This window comes from Mus musculus, chromosome 5, assembly GCF_000001635.26.
Source record: "Mus musculus strain C57BL/6J chromosome 5, GRCm38.p6 C57BL/6J".
Lineage (NCBI taxonomy): Eukaryota > Metazoa > Chordata > Mammalia > Rodentia > Muridae > Mus > Mus musculus.
In genome coordinates, this window is record NC_000071.6 from 81,719,163 (window position 1) to 81,746,181 (window position 27,019).

At 34.8% G+C, this 27,019-nt stretch overlaps 1 protein-coding gene across 39 annotated transcripts in view; it reads left to right on the forward strand.

Moving 5' to 3' along the window:
- The window catches only part of Adgrl3 (adhesion G protein-coupled receptor L3), an 808,741-nt gene that overhangs the window by 700,078 nt on the left and 81,644 nt on the right, over positions 1 to 27,019 (forward strand). For all 39 annotated transcript variants that reach the window (XM_011249474.3, XM_017320921.2, XM_030254561.1 and 36 more), the window contains 4 exons: positions 4,900 to 5,109; positions 7,507 to 7,727; positions 19,865 to 19,931; positions 21,893 to 21,984. In XM_011249474.3, coding sequence (XP_011247776.1) covers positions 4,900 to 5,109; positions 7,507 to 7,727; positions 19,865 to 19,931; positions 21,893 to 21,984 — 590 coding nt within the window. The remainder of the gene's footprint in view (positions 1 to 4,899; positions 5,110 to 7,506; positions 7,728 to 19,864; positions 19,932 to 21,892; positions 21,985 to 27,019) is intronic.

The following is a 27,019-nucleotide window of genomic DNA, read 5'->3' on the forward strand; positions in this document are numbered from 1 at the left end:
ATTATGCAAAGGTAATAAATAGAAATGAATTCACAATTTAATGTTGAAACATACTACTTTCAAATATTATGAAATGGACAATTCTGACAGTTTTCCCTAAACAGTACTAATGATGCACATGAAACTTTAAATTTTGTGAGTTGAAATTAGATAATTCATTTACTTATGATAATGTTTGGTATCAAAGTAATACTTACTTTATACTTAAGACTCATTCTATATTAAGTCTGTAGACTTTTGATAGTTTAAGTTTTCTACGAAGCAAACAGCAAAAATTCTAGTAAGTATTTTTATGGGGAAAAGAACCAGTTTGCTGTTAATCACAGTAAATTGTGAACTTTGTTGCTTTGCTTCTATGTAGACAAGGATTCTGACAACCTAGAATTGAGGTGGATAGTCCTGAACACATGAAGGTTCTACTTTTGATTTTCAACTTTAGGAGAACAAAAACAATATGCATTCAATTGAAACTTTACTGAATCATGTTGGTCTCTTCCAAGACCAGCGACATGAGCTATATTTTGTGTCCTTTTCTTTTCCTTTCTTTTCTTTTCTTTTCTTTTCTTTTCTTTTCTTTTCTTTTCTTTTCTTTTCTTTTCTTTTCCTTTCCTTTCCTTTCCTTTCCTTTCCTTTCCTTTCCTTTCCTTTCCTTTCCTTTCCTTTCCTTTCCTTTCCTTTCCTGTTCTTTTCTCTTTCTTTTTTCTTTGTAAGCAGACTATAATTACATTTCGCAATTTCCCTTCCTTCCTTCCTTCCTTCCTTCCTTCCTTCCTTCCTTCCTTCCTTCCTTTCTTTCTTTCTTTCTTTCTTTCTTTCTTTCTTCCTCTCTCTCTCTCTCTCTCTCTCTCTCTCTTCTTTTTAACACCCTCTCTCTCTCTCTCTCTCTCTCACTTTCCTCTCTCTTTTCTTTTTAACACCTCCCATATACCTCTCCCTGCTCTGGCTAGATGAATGAAGCAAGAAATAAATGTGACACAGATTCATTCCATAATCAACATAGCTGATTGTGAATACAGTATGCATGCTTCTGTGATATAGGGTATGGGAAATAAAAGAAGTGAACCATCTTATTACTTTGATCCTTACTTTTCAGTGAGGAATACAAAAGTTAGAAACTATAAATTATACAGTTTTATAAACACTACTGAGAATGTATTTTAGGGACAGCAATAGGTGAGAATGATATTTATAATTTTAGATAAAGTAAATCAAGAAACAAAAAGAAAGAAAAGAAAAACCCCAATAATTGAGGAGACATGCAAATGAAAGTTAATACACAAGCCTTATGAATTTCTTCTGGAAGAGAACTGAGGCTGCATTCAAATAAAATTAGAACCCTGGGGTTGGAATGTACTAGATATTTCACGTAACAAAACAGAACAGGCCATCAGAGCTAGAATAAACTGAGTTAAGGAAAGTAAGTTGTCAAATAGGGCAGTTGTTTCCTCCTCTCCTCCTCCTCTTCCTCCTCTTCCTCCTCTTCCTCCTCCTCCTCCTCCTTCTGATTTGAGTTTATGTATAGGAATTTTACCAGTATGTATGACAGTATACCCTGTGTATTTCTGGTGCCCACAGATACCAGAATACTGTATCAACCCCCCCCTGGAACTGGAGTTACAAATGGTTGTGAATTGCCTTGTGAATGCTGAGAATTGAACCCAGGTCTTCCAGAAAAGTAGCTAATGCTCTTAATCCCTAAAAATCAATTTCTCCCACCCCTAGGGTTCAGTTCTTACAGCACTCTGTAATCCTTGAAGGACTTTTAACTTAACTTTCATCTTTATTTAGGTAGGAGACATCACAGGCTGGGATTAGATGAGCTCCAGATTTTATGTCTCTGCCCTGAGTGCCCCCCTCTTTTTCTCTGTCTATTTCTCTTTCTCTTTTCTCCTTTCCTTTTTACACACACACACACACACACACACACACACACACACACACACACGCACACACACACTCAGAGAGAGAGAGAGAGAGAGAGAGAGAGAGAGAGAGAGAGAAACAGAGAGACAGACAGACAGATAGAGACAGACAGAGAGAGACAGACACAAACACAGAGGAACAGATAGACAGAGAGAAACAAAGAGACAGAGATATAGACAGAGACAGAAAGACAGAGAGAGACAGACAGAGGTACAGAGAGAGATAGAAATAGAGAGACAGACTCACAAGATAATTTTGTCATTTAACTCAGGCTGGCTTCTCACCTGAACTCCCTCTGCTTCAAAGACTTAGGCATTTGATCTCAAAAGATCGGGAATCAAATGGCTAAAAAACCAAATATTTATAGATAATTTTATATATAATACTATTTACGTGCCTGTATTATAATTTGGGACATGGCACTAACATGATAGATGCCTAAGGATTTGAAATATTTGTTACCAATAACTAGTTCTCACAAGCACTAAACTTCAGAAGTATAATGTTTGTTTATCACACATACACACACACACACATATTTGATCACTACCTCCTTGAAATTCTGTCATGGCAAACTGTTAAAAACATGGCTTTTATATGCTTATGCTTACATCTCTTAGAATGATTTATTGTCTGTTGTCTCTTTTCTCTTTATCATACTGATAATATTTAAAGTTTGAGTTGCATCAAAGGGTGTTTTACCCTAGTATCACATACACATTGATGGCTGTTAATGTTTTCCCTGATAGACAACACTAAGGGCGAGTTAATCACCAGGTTTTACCGTTCTGTGCTTGAGTCTTATGTACTTTTGTTGCTGACATTTTGAAATCTGGTATTCTTTTCTCAACAACTCTGCATGGGGCTTGTGAAGGGTCTACAGAGACACCAAGTAAATACATTTCTAATAATGCAACCACCCAGGCAAACAAAGGTGGGAGGTTTTTACTTTCCCCCTCTATTTTTTCTTAGTGCTTTAGGTCTTTAGGATACACTTGAGAAAGTATTGTTCCTGCCATTTTCCCATCATGGGAGACTGCTGTGCTGAACACCAGGACTTGTTACTCCAGCAGTTTCTTTCCTTTGAGGAAAAGTAGAGAGCAAATAGCTCTCTGTTCTGGGAACCAGGCAGCGCCAACCTCTCTCCACTCACAAACTACAAAGTCATTTAACCATCAGAGACCCAGGGCTGTTTTAGTAATATCTTTAGGAGGACAAAGCATTTCAAACAGAACTTCACCTAGTTTTCTTTCTTGATTTGTGATTTTCCTGGGAAATAGAGCCGACTTATGCAGGAATATTTCAAACCAATTTCACAGTCAGTTCTAGGGGAGGGCATCATGAAATAAGACCCGTGTAAGTACAGCTGGCAAGGGGAAAGCTCTCTGGTGCACGTGATGTGATGCAGATTCTGGGATAATGACTTGCTTCAAGGAAGCTCATCTTCATGCTTTTCACACCATCAAGTCAAAGAATAAAATAAGACAGAAAGAATGAAACCTAATATTAATCTTTTAATCTGGTTATTTTAACGTAGAAGATACTCTGGAATTTTCATTACAAAGCATGTGTGTGAAGGGAGAGATAACTCAATGGTTAAGAATACATATTGTTCTTGCAGAGGACCCCAGGTCTCTACTCCTAAAATCCCTGTAGGGTTGTTTGCAACTGTCTATTACTCCACTTCCAGGGCTATATGATGTCTGTGGCCTCCTCTGGCACTGGTATTCATGTGTACTAAGAAAACTATGTGTATGATCTTCACAGACAAAAAAAAATGGTATTGGTTTAAATATTAACTGATCTCCTGGCCAATCTAATATCCTTGCCAGTTTTCCATAAGTGATTTACTGTATAGGTCCTCTGCCTGGTTGCTTCATTTAAAGTAAAGTTAGAAATTTTTGTTTGTTTGTTTGTTTTGTTTTTTGTTTTTTGATTTTTTTGAGACATGGTTTCTCTGTGTAGCCCTGGCTGTCTTGGAACTCACTCTGTAAACCAGGCTGTCCTCGAACTCAGAGATCTTCCCAAGTGCTAGGAATAAAGGTGTGTGCCACCACTGCCTGGCTGTAAAGTTAGATTTTTGAGAACTATCTCTGAGTCAGTCTAATATTTTTCATGTTTTTAGAATTACATCAGTTAAACTTGATGATTTACTTTTCCTTTGCTGGCAGGGATTTGCTAATGGCTTTGAGAGAACCCAAGAAATAAGACTGGACTGGCCATGCACAGATTATTCTAGACTTTGTTTGTCAACTCTAGTGACTGCTTTGACATGTTACAATGAGTGCTAAAGCAATCCAATGTGAATATAAGTCCCATGGATATACTCAATACCTGAGAACATTCCATTAAATATGTGGTACAGATGAGATATGTAGCCACTCCTCAGAATTAACTACAGGGTTTTTTTTTATTCAAATGCATACTTCTATGAAGTCGATTTAAAAATTATGATGAATCATCAATAGTACAAGGAGTTATACATTTCTTTTTTGTTTTTTATTTGATATTTTATTTATTTACATTTCTTATACACTTAAAAATCTGATGATGATTTAAAAACCACTTGAGGCACTAATTTCCTAAATGTGTATCTTATAGTTTTGAAAGTTTACAACGGGAACTGAATTTTTTCAAAAATAGTGCAAAAAAAAGCAATGTAGGTTAAAACCTACAGTTTGACCTTGAAGTCTTTAGTCAGAGTCACACTGATCTCGTTCAGTTATTTATATCCTGGAAGTATATGTGCTGGAAGAATGAAGCTAATGAATTTTGTTGACACCCCCAAATTTCAAAGTAAATTCTTAGCAAAAAAGATAACATGCTTTAATGGAATAGAAGCCCGAGTGGTTCAGTTTTCACGTTTGTTGTGAGTGTAGAGGATATTTAGTGTTCTCCTAGAATCATGCTTTCTGAATCCAGGACTCATTACTGTTCACGTACAAAGGCAACTTACGGTCCCTTTTGTGTCTCCAGCACAGCGATGCAGTCCACGATCTTCTTCTGGATGTGATCACGTGGGTTGGCATCTTGCTGTCCCTTGTCTGTCTCCTGATTTGCATCTTCACATTCTGCTTCTTCCGGGGACTCCAGAGTGACCGCAACACCATTCACAAGAACCTCTGCATCAGCCTGTTCGTGGCAGAACTGCTCTTCCTGATTGGAATCAACAGAACCGACCAACCAGTAAGCTATCTTGCTGTTAGCAAAAGGCTACCCACAATTTTCACTTTGTAGGACTCTCTACACTGCGAAAGACCATGCGGAGAAGGACTGTTACTTTGGTTTAGTCTACAGACAGATTTTCACATCTTCCTCTGCTTCTCATTTTTTAAGTCCATTGCCAATAAGAAACAGTGGATCTTACAGATGGGGTGTACATTTCTATTTCTTTATTACAACAAGCTCTGGGTTTTCATACAGTACAGTGATTGTCCACATAACTCATGCTTACACATGTGAATAGCATCCTTTGTCACCCACATCTCCTACCTGAGTGGTGTATTTGTAGCTAATGCGGAAGGACTGACACATCTTTATTACTGTAAATGCATGGTTCATAGTTTACATTAGAATTCACTGGGGTTATGTATTCTGTACACACACACACACACACACACACACATTCTCTCTTATTGCATATGCAGTGTATTTTACAGTCCGAAAATTCTCTGTATTTCTTCTGTTCATCACTGTATCTCCTCTAGCCATGACATCCAGTTATTCGTATGTTCTCCAATGGCTTTGCATTTCCCCAGTATTATTGGGATCATATTCTATATAACTTTATTGCACTGGTTCTTTTCTCTTGCTGATATATACTAGGTTTCTCACATATCATTTTATGATCGAATAGCTTTTTTTTAACACAGAAAAATATCTACCCTTGTAGATATCCTACGATTTTAATATTAGATATCCCCGCTGAAGTGCCTTTTGTTTTTTGACAATTGTGAATGAAACTGCTATCAACATTTCAGTGTGTTCATTTTTGTGGCTTTTTTTTGTTTTTATTTGTCATTTTTTAGTTTGTTTTGTTTTTCCTGGTTAATATTCAAGTCTATTAAGTACAGAGCTAATGGGCTCTGTGGTAAGGTCTGTGTAGTTTGGGGAAAACATTGCCAAACTCTTTCCAAAAGTATCCATGCTATTTTGCATTCACAGCATCAATGAACAATCCATGCATTGGTTCAGACATTTATAAATTCTCATGACTAGAAACACAAAGGGAGGAAAACTTTACTTTGTTGTTTTCAGAATACTTGTGGGTATGATAAATAATTCACTCACTTAATGCTGATCTCCAGTATGCATTCATATGCATGATGTACCGTAGAATAGAATGCAGTTTTCAAGTCTATGATTATGCCTTTATGATTAATGACTGCAAAGGATACAATTATGGTGAATATATTTTAATTGGTTAGCATATATCGAATGCAATAGCTTTCCCTATAAATGCATATATATGAATAAGCAATCAAAGAACACATTTTTCTCCTCAAGCTAAAGCCTTATGATTGAAAAAAATTTATAGTTGAAATCCTAACCTTAAAAATCCTTAAATGAACAATTGTGTTATTTTTGAGGAAAATATCCCATTCTTTAGTTAACCTCTACTTAAAATAGTGATAGTTTCTTTCATGTAGAATCATATTTGAATTTTAATTCCCCAATGTTAATATCTTGTGATAAACTTTACCAGGCAGTGGATACTGCCTCAAACCAATCTCTGGTGAACAACATAAAGATGGAGAATGATACAAAAAATGCAGGGGTCATCAGGGGTCGTGGTACTCAGTAAAGTGTCTTCCTTTTCTTACTAGTTATGTGTTCTGTGTGTGTGTGTGTGTGTTCCACATCATATTTGGAACTTTATTTATTTCTATTTTCATTTACAACTGAAGACATTGAGGAGAGTGACAGAGCTCATGTCTAGTCCTTTCAGTTGCAAAAAAACAAAAACCAAAAACCAAAAAAAAAAAAAACAAAAACAAAAAACTATACAGAAAACCCAACATGTTAATCCATGTTCAGAAGAAACAAAGAAAAGATTTGACATCATTCTGCTTTTCTTTGTGTCTTTCTCTTCTTTCTCTATTTTTGTTCCTTTCTTGTTTCCTTTTTTTTTTTTTAAATTGAAGCAGAGCTGAACTTTAGGCTACTTTCAATTCCATTGTCTTAGTCTACCGAGCAGTTGGATTATGGCTATAGAAACAATCACTTTCATTTTTAAAGATTTAAAAATCTTTAAATGTTAAGTAGAAAGTTTTAAGAAATTTGAGCCTAATCCCAGTGGTAATTATCTTTGGGCTTTTAATAGATTTTTTTCCCCATAAATGCTATGATTTCCCTTGTTTTATAATAAGGTGTCAGCCATAAGCTGTAATTAAGATAAAAAGCAGTTCAAACAGGTTATATTTAATTCATTTTCATGTTTATACTCCCAAGGGTCTTATCCAGATTATCCTATTGCAAACCTCTTTTATATTTGCTGGGCTGATAGTCACTTACGTTAGTTTTCTGTTGGGCAATAGACGTATGTGTTTATTCGGAAACTGAAGCCTGGGTTCATTTTTCTAGATTGCCTGTGCAGTGTTCGCGGCTCTTTTGCATTTCTTCTTCTTGGCGGCCTTCACCTGGATGTTTCTAGAAGGGGTGCAGCTGTATATCATGCTGGTGGAGGTCTTTGAGAGCGAGCATTCCCGTAGGAAGTACTTTTATCTGGTCGGCTATGGGATGCCCGCGCTCATCGTGGCCGTTTCTGCGGCCGTCGACTACAGGAGCTACGGAACAGACAAAGTGTGAGTTGAATGTTTGCTGCCTTTCTTCTCTCCCCCTTCTCAGATCTACTCAAGGTAAAAGCTTTGGAATCTCTCGATGTGGATTTACCCTCACAGCAGCCACTAAAGAAATCGTAGAAGCAACTGAGAGTGTGATTCAATGTATGGCTTGGTATTTGTTGTGAGGTGAATTTTTTTTTTAAACTGTGATGCTATTTTAGAAGAGCGTAATGTTTCTAGATAACAACCTGAAGTAACTGTGTGATAATTTTATATTATGTTTCAGAGTATTTAGCCATGTGCACACCAATCAAAAACTGTTCCTGAGAACAGACCACAGAGTCTCTGTTGGCATTGTTGGCCTTTCTTCACAGATGCCAGTGCTAGTCCTAGATGAGTTTTTAGAGTGACAGGAAACCTGCAGGAGCAGAAGTTTGCTCTTCTTTTCTCTTTTTCTATATCATTATCAGACTATAGTAATACAGTTTGTTTTCATTATATCTTTAAATTGTTAAAGAATATAGAGGAATACAGCAGAAAAGAAAGACATTCAGGCAGGGTCCAGCACACCCAGGATGCAGAGACGGGCAGATTTCAGAGTTGGAGGTCAGCCTGGTCTCCAGAGCGAGTTCCAGGATAGCTGAGGCTACACAGAAAAGCCCAGTCTAGCAAATGGGGGGCGTTGGGGGAGAGGAAGGGGAAAGAAAATGAAAAGAAGAACGGATTGGAGCTGGAGAAATGGCCCCAACTGCTAAGAGCATCGGTCTTCTTTTCCTCAAGGACCCACGTTTAATTCCCAGCACCTACTTGATTTTTCCCAGCTGTCTGCATTATCAATTCTAGGGCATCTCGCATCCTCACACATGCAGGCAAACCACCACATAAAATAAATAGTTTTTAAAATAAGGAAAATTATTCAGTTCAAAATGCCTTCTTGTCAACAGTGATTGTCAAGCAATGAATGAAAGTTTTATTTGAAGAAACACCTACATTATAGGGCTACACTGAGGAGGGGGAATAAATGCAGAGAAGAAGAATAAGCAGAACCAAAGAAACAGAACCTTGGGACTGAAGGTCATGGAAAATAAGAAAAGGGTTCATGTTAGCCTTCCAGAACCAGTGGTGATTTATGTCAAAGATAATTCAAAAAGGATAAGCAGGAGACAGAAAGTCACTTGCAACAGCTATCTCAAGACAGTGCTAGAAGCACCAGTCAAATTGGAAGGTGTGAAAAAACAAGTTATCAAAGGCTTCAGATAGTATCTATACCCTGAAGTAATTTTGCTGAATTTATTGGTTTATGTGATGAAAGTAATAGGGGAATTCTGAAATGGTGTCATATAAGCCGGGGAGGCTCCAGTTCTGTGTCAGAGTGTTTGCCTGGCACGCAGAACAAAACGATACGAAATAAAGCAGCAGCAACAACAAAATATACAGGAGAGCTTTGTGAAGGATGAAGTCTTAAGAATGTATAGGCGGAGAAGAGTCTAGTTGACAGGGAATTAATGGAGAGAAAAGTGGTTATTGTTTGAATTTGTAGTCAGTGTACCTAGGTTGTTCAGGAAAAGAAGGGTCCCAGGATGCTTTTATATATATATATATATATATATATATATATATATATATATGAATATATAAACACATTAGAATGACCTTAACTGAATGTGTTGAAAAGAGCTCTAGAATTCACCATGTTTGTGGTATAAATTTTATAGATGAGAAAAATTAAGCACATTCATCCTGACTTGTCTATCATCACAGAGATGAGTTTATTTCAATTGCACTTGGATTTCTTTTTGTGACAGTGAAATTGCCTTTGTCTTTGGAGGGAAATGTAGGAAGGAATGAGTCCGGTATGTTTCTAAGCATGGGACAGTTTCACCAGGCAAAAGATGCTGACTTCTTTTGTGTGTGTGTGTGGGGGGGGGGGAGGGTGAAGTGGAGAGGTCATTGTAAGAAGACAAAAGATTTGAAAAGCTTTAAGACAAAGTCTATGGAAAATGTGTTAAAAGAGCCAATTAGACATTCATAAAAGGATTTCGAGGCAGCAGTGAAGGCTCAGACGAGATTGGATAACATCAATTTGTACAGAAGTTAATAAGCCAGATTTCATGACTTTCCACCACCCACCAGCACCCTAAACATGCTGACAATAAAGAAGCTTGCTTCCCAGAAATGGAGATTTATAAAGAGGGAGTGACAGAATGAAGACACCGGGGTTAGTGAGAGTGTTGTTAAAATAGAACATGTGGTGCCCAGACACCACTCATACAATTAAAAGGAGACCATTGCATTTATGCGGTGTTCTTTTTAAATTCAGGGACAGGATAAGTTATCTGTCCTGATGTGAAAATTATTTCCAAGTCGATGTAGATTTCAGTCAAATCTTAATTCATTCTGCTGGTCCCAATCACTATTTTGGGACTTCGATGAGCAAAATGCTGTGTCCAACTTTGCTTTTAAAGATGTCTAAGGAGAGAGGAATTAGACTCATCATATGCTCTTTTTTTTCTTCCCAAATAATGTCTTTATTGATATAACTCCCAAGCCACAATATACTCCTTTGAAGTATATTCTTCAAGTGCTTTAATATGTGCTTAATGTTATACACTCATCACCACAGATTTTAGAATATTTTCATCAACCCATAAAGAAGCCCATTAGCATTCACTCCCCATGGGTCACAGAATTTTTCATTTTAATTAATGCACTCTCCCCCTAAGACATTAAGCTGAGTTATATCATTATGTGTGACCTTATACAATTTCCAATAGTGTTCTTCAGCAGTCCCATCTTGCTTGCTGGATGTTCTGCTTTTCTGTTTGTTTTTGGTTCAATATTTATCTTTTCTCCTGAGTTGTTTGTAAATTTCCCCCCTTTACCAGACCGAGTCCACTTGTGTCCTTTGTGTCTCGGTCATTCATTTTGAAACAGATGTCATTTTTCTGGAGAGTAGAGATCTGTCTTCTTAGAATCAATAATACACAGTCCTTAGTGACTTGGTTAAAGCCTTGGCCACAATTATTTTAATTTCCTGCCCCATGACTGGTAGGACTCATTTACTGACATTATTAGTCTGTGGGAATAGAGGAAAATTTACTTCCCAGGCATGATTCTAAACAATTGTTAAATGCTCGGTTATACAATTATGACTTTTTTCCAAGCAAAAGATAAGTGAAAGAGGAAAGGAAAAATAGAGAAAATTCCAGTCAAATTTTATCACAGACAGGAATGCAGCACTTTACTGTTTATTTTAGACATATAGAAATTGTTCACAACGTTGACGCCAGGATCTGTGGGGAGAATGTATTTATCTTCTACTTTGATGAATTCATTGAACCAAATTTCTGCCTAGGGTCATTTTGTTCATTAAAGATTAAAGTATTATAAAGGAGCTATTATTTTGATAATGGCTGACATGAATGTGTCATATTTCCATTTGGACTTAATTAAGATATCTTCTTAAATAAAATTAAAATGAATGAATTTAATTAGTTAATTTTGTTGGTGGTTCTGAGATTGAACTTGGCTTGCTGCATACGAAGCAACCACCCTATCACTGAGCTATATCCCTAGCCAGGGCATTGGATTTTGACTACAGTTTTAGGCTTTCTGCATTCTGTAACTTGGTATGTACTGTTTTCTATCTTCATGGTTCCTGTAATTGTTCACTGCTGCTTTTACTTTATTCCATATATATATATACATTTTATTTATTCCATCTCATTTTCTCTAACTTGCTAACTATGTAACTTTATTTTCTTTATTGGGTAATGTTGCAGCAAAACAAAATTTCGGAAGATATCAGAAAAACTTCAGTTAAGAGATTCTTGTAAGGGATGGAGAGGTGGCTGAGAGGTTTAGAGCACTGACTGTTCTTCCAGAGGACCCAGATTCAGTTCCCAGTGTCCACATGGCAGCTCACAACTGTCTGTAGCTCAAATTCCTGTGGATCCAACTCCCTCACTCAGATGTATATGTAGGCCAAACATAAATGTACATTCAAATAAAAATAAATAAATTAAAAAATAAATTCCTATAACTATTCATAAAATGGCAGAAGATACTAAAAAAAAATCCAGTTTTCATGTATATCTTATGTTTTATGATACACTCACTGATTTATAAAAACAATAAAACTGTTGATAGTCTAGTCTAATATAACTGTGATAACCCAGAAATCAAAGATATTGCTAGTTGTGCTTATTATTTTCTATAAAGTAAATGTTTTATGTCTTTGGAATTTCATGATTCTTAACTTTTATTTTAATTTAATGTTTAGAGTATATCCTGAACAATTTTAATTAATGTAGTATAGTATTATAATGTAATTTAAACAATAGATTTCTTGTTTTCCCTCCTTTTACTGCATTTCATTATGATGATAATAAGGTGTTCCATCTGAAACCTTTAATAATAACAGTTTACATTTCTAGGAAAGAGACTGATGGCAACTTTAGAGATAAAATTGTCTTGTAGCAAAATAAATGTTATTTTGATACAGATAGAGATAACTATCATAATCCATCTGGCTGATGGATTATGATGTAATTTTCTATTAAATGTTATTAGGCTGCTGAATTTATTATGTACAGAACACATACTCATGAACCAAGCATACATAATTTCATCTTAAGATGTTGTTTAGTTTGCCATGAATTTGCAATGCTTATAAAAGAGTCATTATCTTTGGATGTTTGTAAATAGAATCTTTTAGTATAATTGACATATACTCAAAAATATCCTTACAATATCACAACATTTTAAAAATCCATTTAAATAACCAAAAATCTTTTTAAAAAATAACCCCTGGGTAGTGGATTACAGGTCAGAATAATGAGTGTATATTATCTCTGATATTTCATGCTTTTATTCTGGACATTCAGTGAAATTATTCCATGGGTATAGTCAGAACATGATTATAATGAAGATTAACAATAATTGAAACAGGACTGTTCTGAAATCCAGTTCTAAATACTAAGAATTTATCACCTGAAACAAATCAGACCATTTTAAAATTTACCAAAATATTACAAAATTATGAACAGCTCAGACAGTTAAAAGCCTATGTAACTTTGATAGTTTCCTTAGGATCTTTATCATAATCTCATGAGTACAACCAAAAAGATAGCATCCTGAGTGGGTAAGAGGAAAGAGTCGGAAATGAGGACCAAGAAGAGCAAGAGAACTGAAATGGGGTAAAGCTAGAGTCTAGGCTAAGAGACAACATGTGACCTGGAAAATCAATACAGGGCTTCGAGGTACATGGACAAAATCAGGAACATAATCAATCAGAAATCCATAGATAACAGAAAAGAGCCAAGCTCATAAAAAGAGTTAACATCACACTGCAGTCTGAAAAATCACTGTGAAGCCACCTATGAATCTTTTCATTTGACTCCATAGCTCCCTGGCTTAAGAATAATTGTAAAGCTGTAATCTGTGTTAACTACAACCCCACACTTGTCTTTATTTCAGTTTATCAAATAACTTGTATAACCACTTAGCTTGAATAGTATTCACTGGTTATTGTAAAGGCAGTACACTATAGTATTTTCCAATTACATTATAGTGTCATCAAAGAGAGACTTGAGAAACATTGAGTTTGGCAGTATTCAGTAGTTTTGTTCATGGGTTTATTTTATAAATTTGTTCACAATCTCTAATCAGCTAAACCCCCTCAGAATATTGTCTTTTAACCAGCAGTAGTATTCCGTGCAGTCACTCTAGCACATCACAAAGCATTCTTATTTTAATTGACACGGAACTTCTATGTCATCAGCTCATGCATCTGACTTAGGTTGGACATATGAAATAGCATAGCCAATGAAGATGTACTTTTCGATGACATAACAAGGTCACACTTATACAGTGTGTATATGGAGAATACATGCACATTTAAATATTATTTTATTCACATCCAAGGAGTCCAGTCATTGGAATGAAGCTAATACCATATGAAGTAATACTAGGTTGAGTGTACATTTTCTATGAAGGGGTTACCTATTCCAGAATTGTATAAAAAATCAGGACCACTCTCCTCCATTTTTTATAAGGCTATAAAACTATACTAAAGTAGCATACTGTACTTGAGTTATTTCTGGATAAAAAGAAGTTTAAAAATGTCCACAGCTGTCATTTCACCTCTAGTGGTGATTGTGTAATTTAGAATGTATACATCTACTCGGATGGCAATAATAAAAGAGATAATAATAATAAAAGTTAAAACATGGCAGTTGGAACCGTTCAAAATGTTAATTTTTTTTCTGTATGGTTAGGTACAGAGGCCAGGCTAGTAGTCCTAGTATTTGGAGGCAGGATGGATAATTTGAGGCCAAGGATTTGAGACCAGCCTTAGCAAACAACAAGTTCTTTTCACATCACCAACCAAGTCATAGTTACCCAATGACACAGGAAAGCATAGGTCTATGCAAAAACCCATACATTGTTTTGGATAGCTAAACAATGGTGACACCTTATATCATCAACAGATAAAAAGACAAAATGTTATACAACTATATGATGGAATATTATTCTCAATAAAAAAATAGTATTAAGTGTTCCAAAATGGATAAACTGTAAAATATTGTTTTGTTTCAATGAGGTCTATCAAAAAGACTATATATACTTTATGATACTATTTATAGTACATATGCAGCATAAATTCTAGCTGCAGGATAGAAAAGAGGGATGGAATATTGTAAAGCAGGGAAAAAATCTAGAAATAATGTGGGTTTTGATTGACTAAAAAACACTGATTACTCTGGCAATTTTACAACTATTAAATAAATTTAAAATAATCAAGTATGTGAATTATTTTTCACTAAAGCCATTCAGTAAAGTACAAAGTAATGCATTTTAAGAGACAACATATTTAAAGAATTCTGGTATTTTTCTAAAGACAAGTTTTAATATGTATGTATTATATATAGCATGTAGATTTCTCATCCATTGGATGAGAATGTATGTTTATCAGGTCATTTACAACTTTTATTTTATTTAGTACTTATCTTTTTCCTCTTGTAGAGGCCTTGATGTCAGGTAGATTAGAATAAAATCCAGACACCACTACTAACCTCACCACTACTAACCTGTGAATTAAGGATGATTATAAAAATTGTATAAGACTACTGTGACTTATGAACCTGTGCCTTTATTTGTGATTATGTGTGCATGTATGCAGATATACATGAATTTACATATTACATAAAATTAAAAAGTAAATATGCTCTTACTAAATGTTATCTTTTATTAATGGTTCTATATATGGCTGGTAGAAATGAATAAATATAAAGTTTATGCTAAACAACATTTTAAAATATAAGTTAAATAGTTAAAAATTGAACATTTATTAAACTAGTGATTACAATTATCCTGTTGCTATTGTGATCTATGGAAGAAGAAACCTCAATTCCAGCCTTCTTCCAGAACTCTATTCCTCCACCATACCCACACCTTAACCCCCCTTTCTCAGTCCACCTGCAAAATCTATTATATTCCCTCTTTCCAGGGAGATCCATGTGGCTTCCCTTGAGCCCTCCTTGGTATTAAGCCTCTCTTTTCTGGGTCTGTAAATTGTATCATGATTCCAGGGCAATTACTTTTTAAAAGTCATGGACAACTGTATTTTTCAGTATGTTTAAGGCTACATTCTGTATTGTTTGCAGTTTATCTGCCTCTTTCCTCTTCTCTTCTTTGTTTCTTGCCATGTTTCTTTTATTTTTTCCTTAATTGTTTGACATTACATAGACAGACAGAGATATGATAGAAAAATGGGCAGTAACATACATAATAAACAGTACAAATACTGTGTTTATTGCACAATATATAACAAAATGGATATAAATATAGACATATATGTGCATGACCTAAAAAAGGTGATTATGGCATCTATAAACTCATATACAACTTGATATAAAATCATCATGAATTTTAATATTTAATGACATTATAGTTATATTAAATATTTCCCATAGACTCTTTCTTTAGTCTATAATTTTGCACGTATTCTGTACCGAATTCTGGATGAGAAACTATAGTCTGCTGGTTTGTCTAGGGCTCAGCATCGTGAGCCATGCTATGGATGATGGCTGTGTCTCTGGCCTTGCTGCTTTTCTAAATACAGAACCACAGCATTTCAGTATGAGGGAGAGTAAAATGATGCACTGTACTTTACATTTTAGAGGATATATTTTAGCAGAATATTTTCCCTGTTGTGTTATTTTAAGGAATTAAATTTCCTATTATAAGAAAATAATTTGTTCTTTTCTTTCTGAGTTTACATGAAAGTTGTTCTTGTTAAATAGGTAATTGATTCTAAGGGAACATGATAGCAAGTCCTTTATTATTAATTTTAAGGCTGTGTTGTATATTTTGGTGAACAATTCTAGAGGAAAATATACTTGTGGCTTAGCATTGATTCTTTGGAGTGTTGAAACCAATAATATTATATCAATGCAATATCATCATGTGAATAGCAGTATTTTGTTACCCTTTGAAAAATACTACAATAAGAGGATTTTTATGGCACATTTGTGTTTCATTAACTAAACAAAAAAACAAGGCAAGATGTAGCAAATGAAAAGTCTTCCTTTGTATTCTATAAAGTATTTTGTATTGAAGAAGTAAGAAGGAGGATAGCCATGATAAGTTTTCTTTTCACCTGTAGGTCATGTATTTTCTTTTAGTACTTCTAAAAGCACAATTCAGAGATTAGACACAGTAGACTGAATATCCTTTAAAATACAAATTTGAGGTGTCTTAAAAATGAAATACAAATGGCCTGTCAAACTTTCCAATTTTGCTAGTTAAATATTACTTAGTATATCACTATGGTTTTCAGATAAACCATTGTATTTAGAAGTAGATTTAGCCACCTGTAAGCAGCCTTTTGGTGTTTAATATGATGAATTTTCCTTTAGCATTTATTTATCTTACTAATATGATCTGGTCTCATTTTAGCCGGTGGTTTTGGATTTTATCCAATTAGCATAGAGGGGCAAGAGTTTAGAATGTTCTGGGGTAGGATATATAATATATTTATATGTATATATATATATATGTGTGTGTGTGTGTGTGTGTGTGTATTTGTGCATGTGTATACATACACACACACACACACACACACACACACACACACACACATATATATGTTCAAACATGAGTATATACCATTCTTTGCATTATGGTCATGGATAATTCTTTTGATCTTGGCACAGTGAATGGGGCAGGCACCATGCAAATTTTGAAGGTGGGTAATGGGAAAGAGATGAAATGCAGAGAGCTTTGCAAAAGCCAGCATGCAGCCAAAAACAACAGCAGGTATGGCCATATGGCAATCAAATTAGAAAAGGCATTCTTTGTACACAGATTCCAGAGGACAGTAAAGTGCAGACGGCAGGCATGGGGAATGATTTACTCAGTGCATGTCGAGTTCCAGACTGACTCTTCCCCTGCTAACTTGCGAAGGGAATTTAAATCATTTTAAATAAATAGATACTGAAGAATTTTTTAAAAGACTAAAAATAACATGTCACTTGTCTTCCATATCTAGAAGAGATTGTTAGCCAAATTTATATTTTAAAATAAAGCATTTGCTACCTGATATTTCTAAAGAAATCAAGCTTGTTAAGGATAAAGTTAAAGTCATTCTGTTATTAAAAAAAAAAAGTATACGAAATATTAAAGTTTTATGCCAACCTGAATCGAACAAAAATCACTGTTAATATGATTGAAACTACCTATTACCTGTAAAGGATTATTTTCTGGAAGAACTTGAAGCATATTTTTCCATAATAAATATTATTTGCTAAAAAATATGCCTTAGTTCTTAGATAGCCTCTCCAAAACTATTTTGAGCTATAAATGGATTATCCTATTAGTAATTATTCTAAAATGCATTATTAATGTTGTATTGTGTTGATATAACTTAAATAATGTGGGGCTAGCATCTAATTTAATCTGGAAAAAGTATACTTGCTTTGTTCTTTATTGCCTTTATCCTGAAAGGAAATCTAGCCTGTAAAGTACCTATAGTTACTGATGGAAATTCCCATACTTATTTAAATCATTTACACACAGAGTTCCTTTAAAGGGTAACAAGGTCACCCTCGGTGAGAATGAAGAGAGTGTGCTAAGTGAAAAGAGACCTCTCTTACTTAAGCCTGTTCATAGGCAACACTACACCTTTCTTCTATGACAAGTATTTAAATACTACAGCAAACGGATAGCTAATTGTTCAAACAAATATATGGCTAGTAATTTAAGCTCTAATTGTTTCCATAATAATATTTTTCAAACAGAATTCATATAATATTCGAACAATAATAAACCACCTAGTCTAAGTAGAAATTATGGACCGGTATTCAGTCTCTGAATATTATATCCACCTCACTGCTCCTGAAATCAGTTTATATGGAATTAAGGTAAAAGAAGATAGCCAGATGCTTAGAGATTGGTTTTGGTGACAATTTTTTTGTTGTTGTTGTTTAAAAGTATAGCTATCAATCATTTAAGAAAAATCTGAAAGTTACAAAAAAGCAGAAAACAGCAACAAATGATAACCACTGCCTCTACCAGACAAGTAAAAACTTTTAAGTATTTTGGCATACTTTCCATAATTATTAATCGAAACATACAAATAAAGCTTTAGGGTTGTACACTCTGGTGCCTCCACTCTACTGTATGGAACAATCCCTAATAACATGAGATTATAGGTATTTTTCTTTCCACGAAAACAAATATAAATATATTTCATGGATGTGTATATATATATATATATATATATATATATATATACATACATCTATACACATATATATGTATACACACATATATATGTATATATAAATGATAATAATTAAGTGTGCATACTATATATAAATTATTATTTAATTAATTAAATATATGTGTACATTTAATAAATAGGTGATAATGTTTTATATGGCCTTTTGACTGAACAACCACTCCTACTTTCCTACCTCCTTCCTCCTCCTCTTCCTCACCCTCCTCCTCCCTTTCTCCATTTTCCATTCTTCCTTATGGTTGTCACAACTGAACTCAGAGCCTCATAGGTCATTGAGATCTAACCTCAGCCCTCAGTCTATAAATGCATCCCATTAGCAAAAATAGACCTACTCTATTTTTCAACTTTCATACTGTTTTATCAGATGAAAGACAATATTTTTTTATCGGTTCAATATTGAAATGATGTCTGAAATCCTTCAATGATAACTTTCAGGTGCTCTGTAACTCTTTTCTTAACATTATAATTAGCAGCTTATTCAAATGCTTTGAATACAAGTGTAGAGCACATAAGAAAAAGCAATTGAGTATTTACCAGTGGAAATGCTCTGGTTTTAATTATGACTCTGATATTGCAAAGTGGCAAATTATTCAAGATATTATTCTTAACATCAAATAATTTGTTCACTATTTGCATTAATCTTTCTCCTAACAAGTCACTTTCACTTTGTCTTCCTGTCACCGTGAAGAATGGAAATGTAATTTCCCAGAGGCTTTAAGAACTGGGGGAGTACTAAATGTGCCTGAAATTAAGTGATTAATAATTTACTTTTTAGGTCATGAATCAACTTCTTCAGATGCTAAGGACCACTTGCAACTCCAGTAGCATGAGCAATAACATGCTCTTTTTAAGGCTTCAGAACCCTCCAAGGTTGGCTGCCCAACCTAATTAAACTTCAATCTTCTGATACCAAATTTATTTCTTCCTTGTACTGAATTTCCTCAGATCTTCCTGACAGGAAAATGTCACTTTTCCTGACAGCTGATAGACAGGTTATGTAGCAGTGTAATTGGAGAGAAAAGGATAGCTTAAAGCTACTGGCTTTAATGGCTATGTGTATGGCTTTTTCGTTTTTTTTCTCTCTAAGGTTCCAATGACAGCCACAAAAGGCCTTAGCAAATAGGCCTGATGCCATTTTCCCCTGCTTTCTCTAGGGGTAATTATCTTACTCCATCAACAGTGCTGTCAGAAATCGGGCACATAATTCAGCATTTAAATGAACAAGCAATGTAATATTTCCTGTCTCCCAGTGGAATACTGGGCCATTCACATTCTTCTCTGTCACCTGCTCACTCTTGATATATGTCCTGGACTCAGTCATTGAATGGCTTCTCTCTCTTGTGTTTCACTGCAGATGTTGGCTTCGCCTTGACACCTACTTCATTTGGAGTTTTATAGGACCGGCGACCTTGATAATTATGGTGAGAACTCCTAATTAACTATGCACTTCCCAGGTCAAGAAATAAGAACTTCCACTATCCTTGTGCTAGCCATCTTAAATTTACATAGGTTAATTTGGGGGAAAGCATGTACTTATATGACCCTACATAACTCAAGCAATTAGACACTCATTACCATCTACGTTTATAGTGTAAAGTAGTTCATCAAAACTGTTAGAAAAGGAAAGTAAGCATTTGCAAAAGTAAATGGCTATGCAAGAATCCAGTCCAATGTAGACCACACAGCTGTCGAGACAACTGAACAGTGATGACTTTTAACGTTGACAACAGCATATTTTCCTTCCGTTTTTTTTTAAGAATTGGAAGTAATTGGGAATTAGACATATAGGTGAACACCTAGCTATTACTTACAGCATTTATTTATTCATTTATTTATTTATTCATTAATCTAAGCTCTCAAGACTTATGTTTCAGATTTTAAAGTAACAATATGGCATATACAGTACTGTGTGTGTACATATATAAACATGTACATGCAGGTGTACATACACACACATATCATGGGAAAAGCCTGGTGTCTAAAATCAGTCTCACTGGCCATCATGTATGAGAGACTAGGAGTCATTTTATAACCAAATATCATTACAGGAAGAAAAGGGGGGGGGGGAAGAAAAGTCAGAATAATGACGCCAGACTGGCTTAAGTCAATACAGACCAGGCTCTCCCACTAATTGCATTCAGTTCACATTAAGCTTTTTTAGCCACTCAGTGTTGGTTGTTTTGTTTAGCTTTCTTCACCTTTTGATTTTTACTTTTGAGACTGAAAGATCATTGATACAGAACTGTGAAGCTGCCTTCTAGGGGGAATGTCAGTGGAGCACTTTATTGGATTTTCCTGGTCTGTGTTAGTTCCTAGTTGTAGACTGTAGAAGTTAACCACCTGGTTCAAGTGCTGTTCAGCATATGGCTTGCTTTATAGCAGTGGTTCTCAACATGTGGGTCACCACCCCCTTGGCAAACCTTTGTCTCCAAAATTATTTACATTACCATTCATAACAGCAACAAGATTACAGTCATGAAGTAGTAACGAAAATGTATTTAGGGTTGAGGTTTGCACAATATGAGAAACTCTATTATAGGGTTGCAGCATCAGAAAGGTTGAAAACCACTGCTTTATAATGTTCATGTAAGGCATATAGGTAATGCCTCGTAGACTATGTTCTCTTAAATTATAGACATCTTTTCTGCTTTGTGGCATAACAATACCACAAGAGACCACCTGCTTACAACTTAGTTTATTGTAGCATCAGAATTCAACCAGCATTTTCTAATTCATTTTACTTATGTTTTCAAAATATACTGAGGTTAGGATTTGTATTTGTAGCCTTGTGTGGCAGTGTGTCTCTGTAACCCCAGAACGAGGTCATCAGAGGTAGAAGAATATCCAGAAATGCAAGGCTAGCCTGCTCTACATAGTGAGTTATAGGTCAGCTGGGGCTACATCCTGAAACAGTTCCCCAAAATAAATAAAATAAAATGTTTTTACGTGTTAATAATTTAGCATCTGAAAAAGTGCATCTCTAAGAACTGAAATGGAGAGTATGATTAATCAATCTAGAGACATGTTCATGGAATGTAAATGTAGCAGCTGTTTTAGAGTAATTCCGGTATTTGGGGATTCGATTTTCTTAAACATGTAGTGGGCTTTGAGTTACTCGAAAATTTCAACAGCATCCTTCCAAATGACCAGTCATTTTGTATTTAGTGTGGATTTGGCACAGTCGCATTTTGTAACTGTGTGATATCACAATTCCCAAAGCTGGCTTCTTGCCTTTGCTAAAGCATTAGATGGTCACCAGTGATCCAATTTTTCTAAGAGTCAACTGAGAACTAATTTCCCAGAACAGGTCATGTGTTACAGGGAATGACCTTGCTTTTTTTCCTACTATGGTTATCTACAAAGCACTACCTTTGTATTTCAGCTGAATGTCATCTTCCTTGGGATTGCTTTATACAAAATGTTTCACCATACTGCCATACTGAAACCTGAATCAGGCTGTCTTGACAATATCAAGTAAGTGATTCTTAGCTTTGTTTTTAAAGATTGTACCTTGAAATTGTTTATAGTTGATAGTTCATATTGTCAAAAATTACATGATAAAATGATGTCAAAGTTCAATGTATTGGTTTTGTTGAGGAAGGTAGTTTATTGATGGTTGAGGTAAATTGACCGGTATATAATCAGTGTAATGAAACCATCTCTCCAAACCCACTTTTCCCTATAATCTGTAATTTATAAATGTGCTTTTAAGACCTTCATTCACTATGTCTGTTAAAGAAGTGCAGCATCCATAAATGAAAACAGACACTGCTTTGTAGTGAAGTGACTATATGAAATCTCTCACACTGAACTCTCTTCTTCAGAGCTATAGTGCCTGCAAAGGAACCTGTAGTGATAGTTCCTGCAGCTATAGCTCCTGCTGTGATGGTACATGCAAATATGGTACCTACAGCAATGTTATATACAATGATGGTACCTACAAGGATGTTACCTGCAGTGATGGTGCCTGCAGTGATGGTTGCTATAGTGATGGTACCTGAAATGATGGTACCTGCTGTAATGGCTTCTGCAGTAATGGTACTTGCAATTTGCATCTGTTAATGGATAAGAAAGGATAGTACTTACAGTTACACTTTTGTAAAACAACTCTGAAATACTGATTTTGAGTATTCATTTTGCTGTTGCTCATAGCTGTCCTATAGTCCTTCTGAGAAGGGAGGTGAGCTTTCCCTACTATTCACAAGCAAGGGTTGAATATGTCTTTTCCAGAATGCCCAGGTCTAAAAGTAGTTTAGAGTTTTAAGTATTTCAGATAGAGAATGTTTATACAGAGTTTGTATATTGTTCAGTGAGAATTCCTAAACTGAAAATTGGAACCTGAAATTGTCTAAAGTCTAAAGATCAAAGATCTGAAGCTTTTGATCATTATAATTAGATTTCAGATCATATTGGATTTGGATATTCCTCTCCGTGATTCTGAGCCTCTGTTTTTGTTTTTGTTGTTGTTGTTTAAATAAAATATGTTTCTTCCTTTGAAACACACTTTTTCCTAGGAGATAAATCTCTACAGAACATTTTCCACCCAATTATCCTTCCACTCTAAAAATATATTTATTATAAACATTTTATATTTTTTATTTTCAGACAATTATAAGTATGCAGAACCATACAATATTCATATATCATGCTAACCTACAATAAAGATATAGAAAAAATACTAAATTTCATTTTCTGAAAAGTCTCTGAATTCCTTGTCATGTGCAAATTATATTTTAATTTACTTAATTGTCTTGATATTTGAAAAAGATATTAACATTGAGCTGCACATTAGTCTTTCTCACTCCCTTGTCAACACCTATGCTAAATTGCATTTTCATCTGGCTTGCCTGTGTTGTGTGTCAACTTGTATAAAGGATTCTATTTAAAGGACTGTACATTCAAGACGTTCAAGGGGGCACATGTAGCTTCCATGTGCTCCAGCCATCCTTCTTGAGCTGTGTTAGAGACCTGTCATGTCTCTCATGGTCCACCTTTCTAAATCTGGTGCTAGACACAGTCGTCATGACTCGTGTCTGAGAATATCACAGTATACTGAGATATTATTGACAATGACTATTAACATTTAAAAGTTAATATTTTGGAAATCATCGCATACTTTATGCATGTCACTATAAGTTATGGCTTCATACTTTTTATTTTATATTGTAAACATTATCTATATAATTTTTAATGTCCCACTGGCAAAAAAAATAATAAAACTTGGTCTCCATTTCAACATCTAAAAGGTTAAAAATCAATGCAGTCTTTAATTTTAAAGTGGTTTTAGAACCTTTTAGTGCATTGTAATATTTCTTTAGCTTTATTACTTGTTTCTAGTACTGACTGTCATATATTGTAAAATATAATATTTTTTCTAAGTAGTTTTGATAGCAAGTGTTGTTTATCGCAGCCAATAATTATATTTAATGGCATAGTTCTCATTAAGTTTAATAGTAGAAAGCAAAATGAAGTCATATGTCAGAATACCTTGAGTTGCTTTCAGCCTAAACTGCCCCAGGGTTAGAGTCATTGGAATGTATCTAACTTTGCTGAATCATGATACTCTTCGTGAAATTGTATAATGAATGGTGACTCATTTGTGACCATCAGATGTGTGAAGGAATGACCATCATATGCATGTAGGAACGTAAAGCTGTTGACGATACCCTCTCAAACCTCAGTAAGAGAAGACTAACTGTTAAAATGCTGTGGTGGGTGACTTGAAAATATAACTATGGCTCTACATTTGTTTAAGAATGCAAGAAAGGTGGACTACCAACCAGGCAGCATACACCAGCTGATATGAGGCCCCCTATACACATACAGTAGAGGATTGATGGCCTGGTCTGTGCTCAATCAGAGATGATGTACCTAACCCTCAAGAGACTGGAGGCCCCCGGGGGTTTAGAGGTTTGGGGACATCCTTGTGGAAACGGGGGGGGTGCAGGAGGAGGTATTGGGTGTGGAACAGTTGGAGGGTGGACCAAGAGGGGAAAAATCTGGAGTTTAGATAAATAAATTAATTTATATATAGGAATGCAAGAAAGGCAATAGGGAATCATTATGAGTTCGTAATTGAGGAAATCCCAGGCATCACATCAGAGCAATGATAGAGCCTTCAGCGCCTTACAGTTCAAAAGGAACTTTCCTTTGCTGTGCTAATAGAAGCAAGGAAGGCTATATTTCGTCCACTGTGACAGAATGAAGGAAGTAACATTTGACATAATATCATGTGTTGATGGAAACAAAATAGGCTAATACATTGAGTTATTTCCATTCACACTTCTACAAAGAAAGACGATCTTTCACAGATGAAGAGAGTACATGGGAGAAAAAGAAGTCCTTCTCAAGGAAAGCTTCTTCTTCATTTTTCAAATTCTGGAGGAAAATTCATTTAAAATACAAGTGTAGAAAACATTTTCTTTCTTTAACACTAAACATAAGACATCTTGCATGGCTACTTTAAATCTAAAGGATTATTGAAAACTGCAAAGTTTGTTTTGTGACAACGAAACAGTCGGTCAAGAAAAAGAATTTCAAGCATACAAATCAAAGCTTCAAAATACAATAATGAAATTCTTAATAATAAAGCATTATTGATCATTTTCAATTGCCCCTTATGTTGAGTTTTACATTTTTAATCATGTCTTATAACAACCACACCATACAGATAATTTCAAACCTATTCCTCTATGAAGGACTGAAATCCCAGAAGCAATTTCCCAATTATTACATCCAAGAGATTTAAGCATGATAGCTTTGCGTTAAAACCCTTTCTAATGCACTTGTTTTCTCACTGAGGCTTGGCTCTCATATTTTATGCACATACCTTTTAAAAAATTTGGTATCATAAATCTAAATGCTTTAGTTAGAATATTTATTCCATTTACATTTAATGTAACTATATTGATGTCATGGGTTCATTATATTAGTTTCATTTTGTTGTAGTTTGTGCACTATACAGTGTTCCTCCTTTCGTCCTTCCTTTGCTTAACAACGCTATTTTGCTTCCTATTCTATCTTTCATGTTGGCTTTTTAGCTAATCACTACCCTTCTTATTACTTCTTCTAGAAATTATAACCAAAATCACTAAATTAATATAGTTTTATTTGTAATAGAGATGATTTTTCACGTGTGCACTTTACACACACACACACACACACACATGCATGTTGTTGAGTATGTGTTTCCTCCTTATTCTACCTCATGCCTACTGTTCCTTCTTTATCCTGAGCCCCTCAGCTCACCTCAGGCATGTGCTTTATCCCCTCAAGTTTTACCTCTGCTTACTTTCTTCTCCTTGTTCCATGCTTGTCTGACTCCTACTACCACAGATAATTTAAATATTATTTTCCCTTTTCAAAAACACATTGTATTATTCTTCAATTTCAAAGTAACCCCAGGGTCCTCATAGTAAGTTTCTTTAAGATTAGCAAACACTTATTTGTCTCGTTTATTACAGTATTAATGATATACGATGAAAAAACAAACAGTAGCATGGAATAATGTAGCTCACCTAATAGCAGAGAAAATGTAGGATGCTCATTCTCAAGCTTACTTGGAAAGTAATTAAGTAGTACACATCTACTTGCTTATTATTTCTCATTTGCCTCTTCATCAAAATAGTCTGTTATAAGAAAGAAGTAATTTCAACCATTTGAATTTTCTGTTTTATTTCTTACTGTATTTGGAGCCCACTATAATCATAGCAGATGTTTAATACAATTAAAAGCAATTTAATATATATATATATAGGCTATACTTGAATTTTTGTTAGCCCAAAGTAACTTATGGTATGGCTGATGAATAACAAAGTTTAATTTGTGAGGAGTGTTAAGAACAATCAATGACTTCCTTCAAAATAAAAATGAACAGTTTCTTTAATCATCTATTTACTATTATAAAAATAAAAATTCTAAAATATTTTTATTAAGTAATATCACATGTTATTTTGAAGAATAAAAGGAAATAATAAAAGATTTGTGTTTATTTGGAGGAAATAAGGAAATGAGCCTTTGCCTTTCCTATATCTATTGCTCTCCTTTTGTCTATGGACAAGTTTCTGTACACAAGCCTCTGTCTTTACCCATTCCCAATTTATTTAAGTCATCCACCTGAGTGTTAGGGCATCCATTTAGTTTTCCATTTCTAGTTGTCAGTGTGGGTATTGATAAACTGTAGTAACTACCCAGCTAGTATACATGCATGTCTTCAGTCCTGGGATGGTTGAATCTATGTCCTTGTCAAGTTTTCCAACGATTTGCAATCATTTTTTTCTCCGATTGTGAAATAAATAGATCTATTTTATAGACTTTTGCATAATGAATGGTAATCATATGTGCAAAACACCACATCATATAGTTGGCACAATTGTAGAATATTATGTCTTTTTTAAAAAAAGCAAAACCAAAAACAACAAAACACCCATGGAGGTGAGGTCTCACCTGGGTTAGATGCAGACTGATGGAGTCATGTGATCCTGTGGCTCTGTCTCCTGAGATGCTCCAA